Source organism: Peromyscus maniculatus, chromosome 3 (genome assembly GCF_049852395.1).
Source record: "Peromyscus maniculatus bairdii isolate BWxNUB_F1_BW_parent chromosome 3, HU_Pman_BW_mat_3.1, whole genome shotgun sequence".
In the NCBI taxonomy this organism is placed as follows: Eukaryota; Metazoa; Chordata; class Mammalia; order Rodentia; family Cricetidae; genus Peromyscus; species Peromyscus maniculatus.
The window spans coordinates 22,686,069-22,700,496 of NC_134854.1; the positions used below are offsets into that span (position 1 = coordinate 22,686,069).

At 39.0% G+C, this 14,428-nt stretch overlaps 1 protein-coding gene across 1 annotated transcript in view; it reads right to left on the bottom strand.

Annotated features, from left to right (window-relative positions):
* Nucleotides 1-617: 617 nt before the first annotated feature.
* Nucleotides 618-14,428, bottom strand: part of Vps50 (VPS50 subunit of EARP/GARPII complex) — a 107,248-nt gene continuing 93,437 nt past the window's right edge. The window contains exons 23-28 of the mRNA XM_006991203.4: nt 12,815-12,963; nt 11,230-11,326; nt 9,997-10,155; nt 6,130-6,251; nt 4,438-4,627; nt 618-1,283 (exon numbers count right to left, since the gene is read on the bottom strand). Of these exons, the coding sequence (XP_006991265.1) occupies nt 1,164-1,283; nt 4,438-4,627; nt 6,130-6,251; nt 9,997-10,155; nt 11,230-11,326; nt 12,815-12,963 (837 nt within the window). The 3' untranslated portion in view covers nt 618-1,163. The remainder of the gene's footprint in view (nt 1,284-4,437; nt 4,628-6,129; nt 6,252-9,996; nt 10,156-11,229; nt 11,327-12,814; nt 12,964-14,428) is intronic.

Here is a 14,428-nt window from a genome sequence, read left to right on the forward strand (position 1 = left end):
AAGGCCAATTTCTAATGAAGTTCCACAGAGTCCTGGGGGCCACTGATGTCAGGATCCTACACAGTAATCCCTGGCCCAACACCATCCAGCTTAGAGGGCTCTACTCTAGGTGAGAAAGAATACTCATTCAACATTGACTTTCATTATCAGAAGATGCTCGACTCCAAAAGTTCAGAGCAGCAACACACAGCAATTAGTTGTGTTCTAAAGCTCTACATTGATACACTCCAAGATTTCACTGGGTTACAAAAAAAATTTAAGGAAGGTATATGTGTGACCCATACTTATACATGACTAACAACAGCTCTACCTTCAGCCATTCAACCAAGATTCTGCTGTCCTAAAAGTTGAATTCAGAGACAGCAAAGCTTGAGTGTGTGTGTGTGTGTGTGTGTGTGTATGTATGTATATATGTGTATATATATATATATAAATTTATAACAGTCATTCAACATGCTGCTTGTGCACTGAAAAGTACGTGCAATGAGAAATGCCCTCCCCCCAGGTGTTTAGGACAGAAGAAAACTAAAATGAGAGCACAGTAAAAAAAATGACATCACTGTTTCTTGAAATCTTCCTGTCAGGTAGAAATATCAAAATGCAGTTCACAAAGCTGATCATTTGAGTGTAACATTTATTAAATTTCATCATTTATGATCACTGTTATAACCAAATCAACCCTGGCAGAAGCTCTGACAGTTAAAAACAGAGAACATACTGATTTTCAACTATTTTACTTACATGTTCTTTTTAAATTCTCATGCAGTGCTCATAATTAGGAAATACTGTACATTCATCCTCTCATGTTTATTAAGACACTCTCTAAAAACTATTCATAGACACATTAGTTGCTATTCCTTCTGACTATGTATTTATAATACACTCTTCTGTAAAATGTATAACTGTGGCCACATAATAATAATTACGACAATAAGATAATTTCAGGAAAAGGTTACAACAAAAAAGAGCAAATTTGAAGAGACTGGGGCATATAAAAGTCACTTGAGAACACCACACACACTTGAGTATTTTCATTTTCCAGTTCAAAAGGACATGCTCAAAGTTTTCTTAGCAGAGAATTGTCAGGAATGCATGAAAACGAACTTTCATGTCTTATCCACTGGCAGAAGATCAGTGCCTCTGAGGAAAGAGAGCTGTGGCCATTATCTTTTAGGTCTGTCCACATCATCTATGGCTGCTAGGAGCTTTTGTCTTGCTTTCTTATTGATATGAGATCCCAGGCAAACATTCACCAGGTTGGTCAGCTGCTTCGTTGAATATTCCTGCCGAAGGAAGAAAATTCAAGTTCAACACCCAATCTATGGAAATTGATGCATCTGATGAGTACAAGAGGACAGCAGGCAGATATCGGATGCCGGTGGGTGGTTCTGAGCACTGTAAGCCAGGGTGAATAGTGGACGACGTTATAGCTGGAGCACCAAAGGCAACTGTCTACTGTGCTGTGAAGGTGGGAGCTAGGGCAGAAGACACTGGAGGAGGCAGCAACAGAATCTGTTTTAATACTACAAAGTGATGGAATATGCTGTTTATTGCTTTAAAGGGCACACATGCTTTATACTTGTTTCTGTGGTAGTCTTCATGTTATCAAAATATACTGCCATTTCAAATTTTAAAATGCACTCTACATTTTATACTTCAGTTGGTATCTCCAACAGAACAATGATTCCTTTATGATATGAAGACAAGGCAGTGAAGCAGAAAGACGCCCTAGAAGACTTAAAAGATTTATTTATTTTGTTTTTATGTATATGAGTATTTTGCCTTTATATAAGTATGTGTAGTATACATGTGCTTGGTGTCTGCAAAGGTTAGAAGAGGGTGTTGGGAGTCCCTGGCCCCGAGTTACTGATGTTTGTGAGCCACCATGTGAGTGCTGGGAGTCAAATCTGCAAGAGCAGCCAGTGCTCTTAACTGGGGGGCCACCTCTCCAGCCCAAAGTCACTCTTTTTCAACTTCTCAGATTATAACTATTAGGCAATTAGTAAAATGAAGACTAAATATCTTTCACTGTCCAAGTCTATCTAGTTTATGTGTTCAAGAGGACATTGGGAGGATGGGCAGATGGTTCCTCAGAAATGCTGCATAGTGTTTTTCTTGTAGAACAACACGAGTTAAGATAGGGAGGGACAATTGTGCACTTGCACCTGAAAAGAGACAAGAAGGCCTGCTTATAGTAAGGACATTGTTAAAGAGAGCAGTGCAGCATGTTACAGTACGAGGAAGAGCTCATTCTAAACCTCAGCAGATGACTTCACATGTACACCTGGCAAAGCATCTCCTCTGTCTGCTCAGCACTCAGTGTCCATCATCACTGAGCACTGGACTTGCTCTGGAGATGAGTAGCTCTAGAAGCTCCCAGCTTTTCAGCTGGAAAGAGCCTGTAAGAAATTCCCTACTGCTGTTGGGAAAATGTCAATGAACTGCAAATACTGTCTAGTTGAAGCTTCTAAAACGCCAAGCTACAAAGTTTACTTATAGCATTAAAAGAATAAACCCTAAAGAGGGCATCATTTCTGCATCAAGCAATAGACAGGTAAGAGCTGTGCTTTCTTTCTGTCCCTCAATAGGCACTCTGTACATGCTCACAACCTTCCCTCAGCACCAACACTGAACATCAGCAGCTCACTCTGCTAACCAAGTGAACATTTAACAGCCCATCTGCAAATAGTGGTTTTGGTTCTCAAATATCAGTGGGGAAAAGAGTGCTAAGTTTTTCTCCATTTTGGCTTATTTATCAAAAAGTCCTTAAAAGTAGCATGTACATCTCAACTCACTTCCAACAAGCACTAGGCATTTACAAAAATCATTTCATCTTTTTACAATGTTAAAACTCAAAAGGATAAACCAAATAAGGTAGATACAAGTGACAACTTACTTCCTTATCCAAATGAAATAAAACATTACTCAGCTTTTACCCATGTTTAGTATCAAGTGAACACTGGAGTTATTACAAGTATTAATATTCGGTGATTTTCTTTTCTTTTCTTTCCCTTTCCTTCCTTCCTTCCTTTCTTTGTTGTTTAGTTTGGTTGCTTTTATTTTGTCCTATTTGAGACAGAATCTTATGTAGACCAAGGTGGCCCTCAATTCACTATGAAGCCAAGGCTGGTTCTGAACTTAGGAAACCCCTGCTTGGTTACAGGTTCCTTTAATCCTCTCCACATTTTCCTCAAGACCCCTTCACACACTGTCTATCTAACAAATGATCCAAAGATCACACAGAAGTGCTCTCTGCTGTGTGTGTGTGTGTGTGTGTGTGTGTGTGTGTGTGTGTGTGTGTGTGTGTTTTATATCCTTCTGAGGTCACTGATGTAGTTGAAGACTAGGTAGTTATAATTATAAATTTTCCTTGGTTATTTTAAAAGATGAATTAGACATGAAACTTTAGACTCACAAATATAGGATAGATGATAGAATATTTTCTTTAATTTTACAAAATAGACTAGATATTGTAATTGTAATTCTTACTTGATAACTGTTCTATTATATGTAATTTTGCTATGTTAAAGCTAAAACCTTCCTTTTTGATTAGACAGAAAAGGGGAAGTGCTGTGGGACACTGTTCTGTATGCTGTGAATATGTGTTGCTCTGATTGGTTGATAAATAAAATGCTGACTAGCCAGTAGCCAGGCAGGAAGTATAGTATAGGCAGGGAGAGCTGATGAGGATTCTGGGAAGAGGAAGGCTGAGTTAAGAGTCACCAACCAGACACAGAGGAAGCAAGATGACAAGGCAGAACTGGGAAACGGTACCAAGCCACATGGCTAAACATAGATAAGAATTATGGGTTAATTTAAGTGTAAGAGCTAGTCAGTAATAAGCCTGAGCTAATGGCCAAGCAGTTATAATTAATATAAGCTTCTGAGTGATTATTTTATAAGCAGGCTACTGGACTGCAGGGGCCTGGCGGGACTAGAGAAAACTTCTTGCTCTGCATGCGTGCGTGCGTGCGTGTGTGTGTGTTCATTTCATTAAGCTGCAGAAATTCAGCATTCTAAATAACCGAAGAAAAACAATCAAACTTATATTAAAGGCAAAATCTAATGCTTGGTAAGAGTCTAGCCATATGTACTAATATTTTCAAATCATCCCTACAGGCCACTATGATGAGGATGCTATCATTTCACTGTTTAAGAGTACAAAACTTAGGTTCTACAGCTTATGAATCATTTCAGTCTTACTTCACTCAATTTATTTTGATACCAACCACGTTCAGTCTCAACCTGTGACGCAGCACAGGAAAAGCAGAGCTCATGTTCTAATTCTAGGACTCAAAAGGATGAGATGAGCTAAGACATCACATAGCTAGTGTGAATACAGTGAAGCCAACCTAAGCAGCGTTTCTTTGTATTACTCTCTTGAGTCAGACAAGAACAGCACAATGGAAAGGAACACAATCTGACCCCTGCTCTCACCCTGTGTTCTCTGATCCAGCGCTCCATGTCATTCTCAGTTAGGTAGTAGGCTTTGATATATGTTTCCACAAATTCTTTATCAGGAATGGGTCTAATATCAGTTAGTTTTTCAAGCTTCATTAAAAACTGTTGAAAATCCAATTGCATCAAGGCACGACCCTCATTACTGCACTTCTTGACATTGGCGTATCTAAGAGACACACAATAACATAACAAGTGATGAGATGCTGAGAAAAACAGACAGCAGCCTTGTGTCCCAGGAATGGGCTGTGCTCATGCTACTCCTTTACCCATCTGCTTAGTCTTTAGTACTAGTCCTATCTACTCCTTGCTTTCCCCACTTGCAAAACAAAGAAAGTAAGCCGCTCAAAGGTTCCTCTTTGCCCTATGGACTATAGTTTTCTGCATTCAGTTAACACAGTCATCTGAAAGAAAACTAGGTGCTCTGACTACCAAGAATTATTTTTAAAACTATGCTCAAATACTCCGAAGTCATACAAGTTAGAAAACATTTCAGTATTATAGCAATTCAATGAAAAAGGAACAAATGAGATAATTCTCCCATCAACATTATACATATTTTCCATAATAAAATAATTCATGGATGTATTCTGATACACCTCATTACTGAAATACTGGATTTAAGGCGGATGTCTAATAATAATGGATATATTAACCCTACAGTACAATATTTTACTAAGTCAGTGATATAGTCAATGTTAGGAAGTGAGCTGTTTTCTTAAAGAAATTGACCAGAAAAAAAAAAAAAAAAAACCACAGCTTATATTATTTAGTAATCAATGGATTTTTGTATTTTATTTTTTAAATAAAGTGGTTTGTGTGGAAACAACACATATTTATCACTTTTTATTTAAACAAATTTATTTGTAATATTTCTAAGCTGTGGCTATTGACACGGCCATCTTATATAAAGCATGGTGCATCTAACAGGCCATCCCCATGACTTTCCCACTTCCCAAGGCATTCTTCTCATAACAAGGAAAAAGGAAAGAGAAATCAGATGAAAGATGGTATAAAATTCAATGTGTACATGGTCTTAAAAGAGCTGTTTGCCAATTGAGCAAACTGTCTTCTTTGTGTCAGATGATGTCGACAGAGTAGGGATGGCGTCAAGTTAGTGGGAGCACTACCGTGCACAAACTGGGGGTCTAAGGGAGATGAAGACGGGACGAGCGATGACAGGCAATCTGAAGACGGACTTTGCCGTGGAGCACCAGGAGTTCAGGAGCCCTCTCTGCCGCTGAACACAGTGCACCTGGCCAAGTTACTCACCCTCTCTAAGTCTGGACTTTCTGACCCAAGATTTCCCAGTGACAATTATAAACAGAGGCAACTCAGGATTTGCCAACAAAATCTGTGAAATCTTTGGCTTAGTAAATAATATTCAGTAAATGTTAGGAATACTCATAAAACTTATTAGATAATAATTATTAGTTTCACTTTCAGATAATCTAATGGCTCTGTATTCCTCATTCATCTACTATCTTGTCCAATATCAAAATAACTCACAAAATAATCCACAGGGATAGGCACAGAGTGATCTATGGCTCCCTCTCCAACTTGGTTTCAAGCATGTCAGCTACTGATCATTATCTCTATCTAGTAAACAAATATGCCATTCATATACTACATCAGAATTTAAGACACAAGGAATGCTTTCTTAAAACTTACCCTTCCACAATAGTTCTGTTAGCTAATCGTATACAATGTTCCCAAAGTATATTTGACACAGGCAAGGGTATCCGAACTCTCTTAGAAACTTCATTTAACCGCTTGTTAAACTGCTCAAATTCCTAGGAGGGACAAAAGTCATGGCTATAATTTTAATGCCACAGTATTTTCACACACACACACACACACACACACACACACACACAAAAAAAAAAAAAAAAAAAAAGATTAAAAAAAAAAAAAAAGAACCAAATATGTAGATTTTAACTAAATGAAGCAAAAAGAAGGTGGGGGAGATTAATGTCACAGACAATTTGGACTTAGTATAAAAATTAAAAAACAAAACAAAACAACAACAACAAAACAACAAAACCAGGGCTGGGAAACGGCTCAGCAGGTGAAGCCCTAGCTGCGGAACACCGGCTCACACACTGACCTCATGCCCACGCAGATCTTCCTCCTTCTCCTCTCATACACACACAATAAGTAAACAGATGAACAAACATTTTAAGAAAAACATAAACTATGTTACAGCACAGAACATACTACATTTATCTAAAGAAAAATAAGCATCATCAATTGACTAAACAATTTTAACCATGATTAAATACCTTTACATCTCAAAATTTTCTGATTGTCTACTGTGGACTAAAAAAAGCTAACTGACTTAATCTGGAGACATAGTTTTAAAATCTATTTTTATTTATTTATTTATTTATTTATTTATTTATTTATTTATTTATTTATTTATTTATTTATTATGTACACAGAAGAGGGCGCCAGATTTCATTACAGATGGTTGTGAGGCACCATGTGGTTGCTGGGAATTGAACTCAGGACCTCTGGAAGAGCAGTCAGTGCTCTTAACCTCTGAGCCATCTCTCCAGCCCCTTAAAATCTATTTTAACAAGCTTTCAACTCAAAATTAATTATTCATAGCATGTCAGTATTTATACTCCCTAGAAAATAATCTGATAAACTGTTTTCATTCCTAATCATTATTTAACATTAAATACACTATTACATGCAAAACAATTTGAAAGTTATGTCACAGTCACAAAACTTTAGTACAAAGGAAAACCACCATTAAACATTTTTATTAGCTACTGAAAAACTAAGCATTTTTATTGTCTTAACTTTCACAGCAAGATTATATTAAAGCTGAGAACATAAGAACTAATTTAGGAAACACGAGTGACTTCACAACAGCAGTAAAAAATTCATCTTTCAGTGGATGGCCTCTTTGGACTACTCTCAACTGAATGTTCACATACAAAAGGAATGCCATTGACTCTTCCCTGGCAATGTATTTCACATAAATTGAAGAAGGATTAAGGTGGGATTTTGCTGAACAGAGAAATGACATGACGTTTAGCAAGTTGGGCGCAACATGTGCTCAGAGGTCCTAACGAGAGAGACACAGGAGGAAATCACCTGGGTCAGGCCAGGTGTGCTGTGTGGCTGACAGCTATCCTGCCTGGTACTTCTTGGCTACTTCCCAAGGCACAGCTTTCCTTGCTGATTTATTTTTTAACAGTTCATTGCTTTTAATTATTTCTTCTAAGAAATGTGTCTCCAATCCACTAAGCTTACTTTTTGAAATCAAAGCTCAATAAGTAATTGCTCTCCATCAGCTGTTTCATTTCACAGATCTCACAGAGCAGCAGCACTGGCCGTGGTATTTATTCATGCTTTTGCTATAGTAAACTACTTTGGATTTCAAGTCATAGTTTGGTCATTTTCATCACTATTTTACTTTAGAAAGCTATAGGCTTAATACACAAACAATATTTTTCACTAAGTTCAGCACTCACAAGTACAGCTTGTTAAATAAACCACCGAATTTTACTCAGGAACATGTAAAAGCAACAACATCAGGTTTTGTTTTTGCACAATTTAAATTCAGGAAAGTAACACAAAGAATAGCAAGTATCAGACAACCTGTAAATTTAAAGATGGCCTTGGGCCACTAAAAAGGATGGGTTCAGATTAATAATCAAATGACATTGGCTCTGCTTTAGAATAATCATTTTTCAAGGAATTAAGATGTGAAATCAAGTAGTACCTTCTAGCACTGTACTTCTGAGCAAGAAGTCTTTTCCCTTTTCTATGCATCTGATGTTTGATATGTTTTGTTACCTCAAGTTCATCTTGTGAAATCCCAACGCCCCAGGATGACAGTGTTGGAAGTAGGGTCTTTGGAAAGTAACTGGGTATGAGGTATGCCTGGAGATTGATACTTTTATAAAAGATATCCTTTTTTTTTTTTTATCACATGAGCATGCAACAGGAAGTTGAGATCTGTGAAAAATCAGCCCAGCCCACTCAGCTAATCTGTCTGAGCCTTGACACTAGACTTTCTAGGCATCTGAACTCTGACAAAACAAAACACAACACAACAACAAAACCGACCTACCATACCCTATGTATTGCCTCAATAAACCAAGGAAACATGTCATAAAAGTAGAATAAAAACCATATTGTTTTGAAATGAGGAGACATCATTATTTAAAATCACACTTATTTTTTTATTTTTTTTTTTTATTTTTTTTTTTGGTTTTTCAAGACAGGGTTTCTCTGTGTAGCTTTGCGCCTTTCCTGGAGCTCACTTGGTAGCCCAGGCTGGCCTCGAACTCACAGAGATCCGCCTGGCTCTGCCTCCCGAGTGCTGGGATTAAAGGCGTGCGCCACCAACGCCCGGCAACACACTTATTTTTTTAAATTCCAAATTTAAAGTGGCAACTGAAATCTCAAAGACAAGACTCTCTCAATTTCAGGAGAGCAAAGCCAGAAGATTTGCATTTGTTGCTCACCCCTTGGATCCCAACGGCACTCCTAGATACAACTGAGCACAGCCTTCGAGTCTGGAGACAGCTTGATAGCCCTATAGAAGGGTGCTGTACGCTGTGGTAAGGCACAGCAGACCAATCCTACCTAACCCATGTTCTAAACTATGGCTTCATTGGTTCTCAGGTACCCCAGCTACTAAGAATGATTTTAAATGAGATTAAAACCAGGACTCTATGAGTCAATTTCTTTATGCTGAGAGGAATGAAAAAAATCTTTCTGAAAGTTGCTTTTCCTGGATACTCTTTATTAGATATTCCACATGGTACCTTTTCTTCCTTCTGTGAGTAGGCTTCTGTGACCAGAGCAATCAAGTGACATTCCTCTCCCACCTACTTCCTATCGTTCCCCTCTTGGCTGCTTTGTCCTATGCAAGCATTATATACCCTGGGTATTACACACTCATCTGTGGGCCCTCTCTCTACACTGACTAGGATGTCCCTCAAAGTCACACAGGCTCCTTGGCTGACAGCTATCCTGGCAGATTTCTATCAGCTGAGGTACATGTCGGGTGGTCATAAGTATCAACTGATTCACAAATACAAAAAGGTGAACTGCAATTCTCTTTAGGGAACATATAAAAGCAGGCATCACTCCCACACAGCTGATCACCTAGGACCTGGTAAAAGTGATGTGATTTCTAGAAAACACAACCTGGAGTGAGAACAGGATCCTGTCAGAAAGAATATACACAGAGCTGCAGGAATGACTCGAAGTAGAAACACCTTCTTGGGTTAGAGCTGTGGCTACTGGAGTCCTATCAGGAAGGCAGCCATGGCATGCAATATTCAAACAAATTTAACATTAGAAACTAGGGAGCAAAGTCAAAAAAATAAAAATTAAAAAAACCCCACAAATCTGTAAGTATCACAACTGAAAACAAGTACAGAATTCAGAGCCCACATACCTCAGTTGAACCCCATGCCCCATCCCAGAAACGAGCAGTTATTAACCAGAATTTTAGAGCCTGCCCACCTCTCAACAAAGTGATCATTAGCAGACAGTTCCCAGAACACTTGCCTTCAGCAATGCATCTACATATATGTTGTGCTGGGACATGATCTCTTTGACATCCCATTTCACGTTAGTCATCAGGAGCAGCATCTGTTCATAATCAATAGCTTTACCAGCCACAATCCAGTAAATGGGTTTGCGGAGTTCACTGGCAGTTGAGACTGTCTGAAATGGTCCACAGAAACAAAAACAATTACTTCTAGAAGTGCTACACCTAAAAAGAATACTTTGTCCTTTTGTAGTATGTATCACATACAAAAATACAAATTATATATTTGGAGATTTCAATTAAGAAAATATTTTAACATGAGATAAAGGCTTTGTTCCCACTTCCCCAATCTCTCCTGGTACCTTATTTTGGAATTCCATCCTCACTCACAGCCTTCAAGTGCCCCACCCTCCACCCCTAGGATATCACTTAACATTCTTCATAAATCTCCAAAGATTCCTTCCAAAACAGACATGAAGCCAAGCTGTTCACCTCTTTCCAATCATCCCAAGACCCTCCTGGTACCTTAGAATGAAGTCGAATTCTAGGGTGGAGCACTTCAGGCAACAAGGCTTCTGCTCATCACTCCAACCACCCTCCTCTTCCCTGCTCTGACAACTGTCGTTTTCCTCAGACTCACTTGCATCCCACTCTCTTCTCACTGTCTCTCCAACTTGCTCCCTACCCAGCTGGGTCCAGTTTAAACACAACACAGACACACTTCCTCCTGACAGCCTTGCTAGGCAAACTTCTCCCAACTCAGCTCACTTCTAGTCTGAGTTAAACTTATCTCCAGCTACTGATCTTCAAAGCACTTTCAACAGTGTTCTAAATTCTAATTGGCTTATGCTATCTATGTATCTATGTATCTATGTATCTATCTATCTATCTATCTTCCTTCCTTCCTTCCTTCCTTCCTTCCTTCCTAGCTCGCTCCTCTCTCTCTCTCTCTCTCTCTCTCTCTCTCTCTCTCTCTCTCTCTCTCTCTCTCTCCCTCTATCTCTACCTATCTATCATATGTATGTATGTATGTATGTATCTATCTATCTACCTACCTACCTACCTATCTCACCAGACAAAAATTTGTAATGCTCACTAAGATGTTTATTTAACATAGGAAGCCATAAATAAATTAGGATGTTTATCCAGCTCCCCTGGAACTTGATCTCTAGTGATGAACTATCAACTTTAATGATGAATGACTTTCTGTCTTATTCACAGCTGAAATGACAGACCACACCACCTCTGACCTGAGAGTAAAACTGCTGCAGAAAGGGCTTTTTGGCTGCAGGCATCACAGCATCCAGATGTGGCTGAAGGAACTCAAACTGTTCAGCCAGAAACACCCTAAAGAGAATAAATAACCATGGCGTAAACAAATTGCAGGATTTAGAACCTGTCATTGTTGCTGTGTAATGAATCTGTTATGATCAAAACCCAACTGAAAATGCTTTCACTTTAGTGACTTTGTTCTAGGAGCTGGACAAGTTTCTTTAACACCGCACTTATCAGTTAGTGGAAGAGTCACTTCAAGGGACACAATCAGGCTCCAAGTCATGGAGATATGCCCTTTGTCATCTAAGATATGAGCTTGTGTAATATAAGAAAGAAAACAAACAAACAAAAACCCTAAAAATGAAATAAGGCTGTTTTTTTAAAAAAAGGTTTATTTTATGTATGAGTGTTGTGCCTATATATATGCACGTATGCTATGTGCATGCCTGGTGCCCAGCAAGGTCATAACAGGGCATTGGATCCCCTGAGACTGGGGTTATCAAGCCACCATATCAATACTGGGAACTGAACCTGGGTCCTCTGCAAAAGTAACAAGAGCTCTTAACCACTGGGCCAACTCTCCCGTCTGTGGCTTGCCTTTTAGAGGATTTCTTTCAAAGATTCCATTCGATAAATATACAGAAAAGACGATTCAAAACGGAGACTTGTCTTAAGTAACCAAACATTACTAACACAGCACACGGGCTCCTCGGAGGCAGGCACATCTATTCTGGGTGCAGGAGAGGCAAGTGGTAAGTGCGCCTGGACTGTTTATTGCCTGCAGACGCACTACCACTGCAAACCGCTCTTCTTGGCTTTCTGTTATGCACAAGAGAATATTTACCTTACATTGGGCTGCACCTTATGAACAGGTTATATGCTTTAACTAACTTGGGGGTTTAGAAAGATCAGCGAGCATTCTTGCTGATGCCAAAAGTGAATTCTATGTAACGGTAACAACGGACTACAGTTATTATAGATTCTGTGGCCAACAGGGAATAGAAATATACCATTCACTTCTTAAAGTTTCACTTAACAAGGATCATCTTGTTAACTATCACAATGTAACATATTCCCTTACGTTCATTTATACAGTTAAAACCAACCACAAAAATCTAAGGGTGATGGTGCACTGTAATCCCAGTCTTGTAAGGCAGAGGCAGGGGGATCTCTGGGGCTCACTCTTCTCCTGATCTACCATACTTGGTAATCTCTATGCCAATGAGAAACCCTGTCTCAAAACCCAAGTTAACAGTATCAGAAGAATGATACCCAAGATAGTTATCTGGCTCTTATATGTACAAAGACACATACTTGCACTAATAGGAACACTTCTATACACATGAATGGACACACACAGACACACACACACACTCTCCCATGCAATTAAAAAAAATGAATTAGTAGTTTATGCTAACATATATTTCACAATAATGCTTACGTAGTTTAGGAGTAGTAGGAGTAGTAGTATTATACAGCAATAAGTATAATTACACAAGGCTTACTTTTAATAATTTTCCTTAAATAGTTATGGCAAAGCAACTGCTTTCAACAACTTACAAGGATTCTGTGGCTACCACTCTCTCTGCCAACCCATATAATGTATCCCCAGATGTCAAAATCACTAGTTGATTGAGGTGTGGGCTGGGTACCTTCTCCTTTCTTTCTTCTGCTGCTGTGAGCGTGGCAGTAGGATCAGCTGAAACCTCCTAGAAAGACAACACACACAACACCTGAAACAGCAAGTCTACTAGTGCTCAAGCGTGGCTCTGATGACGGAACTATGGTGAGCACACTCACAGGCACACATGCACTGGACACACACTGAGCGTCAGCCCTTCTTTCTTATTGTTATGCTTTGCAACTACTAGAAATTTTCTTTTATACTAAATTAAAATGATGACACAGATCACACGCACTGCATGGCGCCCTATGTACACGACCCAAAGTTGGCCGATGCAGGGAATCTTCATTAACTAACAGCTGTTTCACAGAGAAATACCTCTCAAAATCTGGAAAGCAAGGGACTGATCCTTAACACCTAGTAATAACACTGTGATGCATGGTTTGAGTAACCATTTCACAATCAAAGCTTAACCAAGATAATCTTGGTATAATCTCAAGAAGGCAGGACTAGAATGCAGTTATAAACTTGAACAAAACTAACTGCACTGTATACATTTGGTTCAGATTTTTATGAGAACAAAGATGGTCAGTGTGAATCTAGGTGAAAGATGTGGATGGAAATGCTGCACTCCTTGGCACTGTCGAGGAGAGTGGCACTGAAACAGATGAATGGCCATGTAGCCAAGAGAACTGACAGTTCAGTGGTCAGGAAAACGCTCAAGTTCAAATCCTTTTCAGCTTTACCTGACAGCAGGCTCACATGCAATCTTCTCATCACTAAATGATCTTTGCCAGCACTCAGGTGCCAGGCAAGGAGTAAACAGGGTACACGTTACACACATTCCTGAACATCACAAAAATTTATTTCATATCATAAGTGGTCTAGAGATGAGAGTGCCTTGAGATCTTAGCTAGGGTGCTTGACTGTCAACTTGGAGTACCTGGAGACCAGAAGCTGGACATCCTGGGTCCTTATCACTCCAAATAGTTGAATAGAGTTACATCTGGGTGGACAAGCTTTATGAAACAACCATGAAAACCTGCTGCGGAGAATATTGTCCTCACACCAGTCACTTAAGTAGCCACTACAGTCAATGTCAAAGAAAGATAAATTCATTTACCCTTTTTGAGGGTGACTCAAGGGGGCAACATTACAATTGCATTAAAAAAACTCCATAGTTCACAAATAATACCCAACAATGCTACTGATATTAATCAATTATAACCTTTGCCTGGCTTATAGCACCTTTTCTAGCAATGACTTTGCAATAACATGCATTTATTACATTTTGAAAAAGCTCCTAGAAAAGAAATTCAGAGTTTAAGAGAACATATGTTGTGTACACGAGCAGTAGCAAAGCACTGTGGGAGGGGCTGAAGTGCTTGCCTAACTGCTTCCTTGGTCCTTTCAACACAAATGTGTCGGTCTCACCCTTCACAGATACATCCAAAGAACACTGCAAAGTTTTTACGCTAGCACTTTCCTTTGCTCCTGGTATTAGGCATCAAGTTTTCTGACAATTATTTGTTTACACTGAGTTACACATA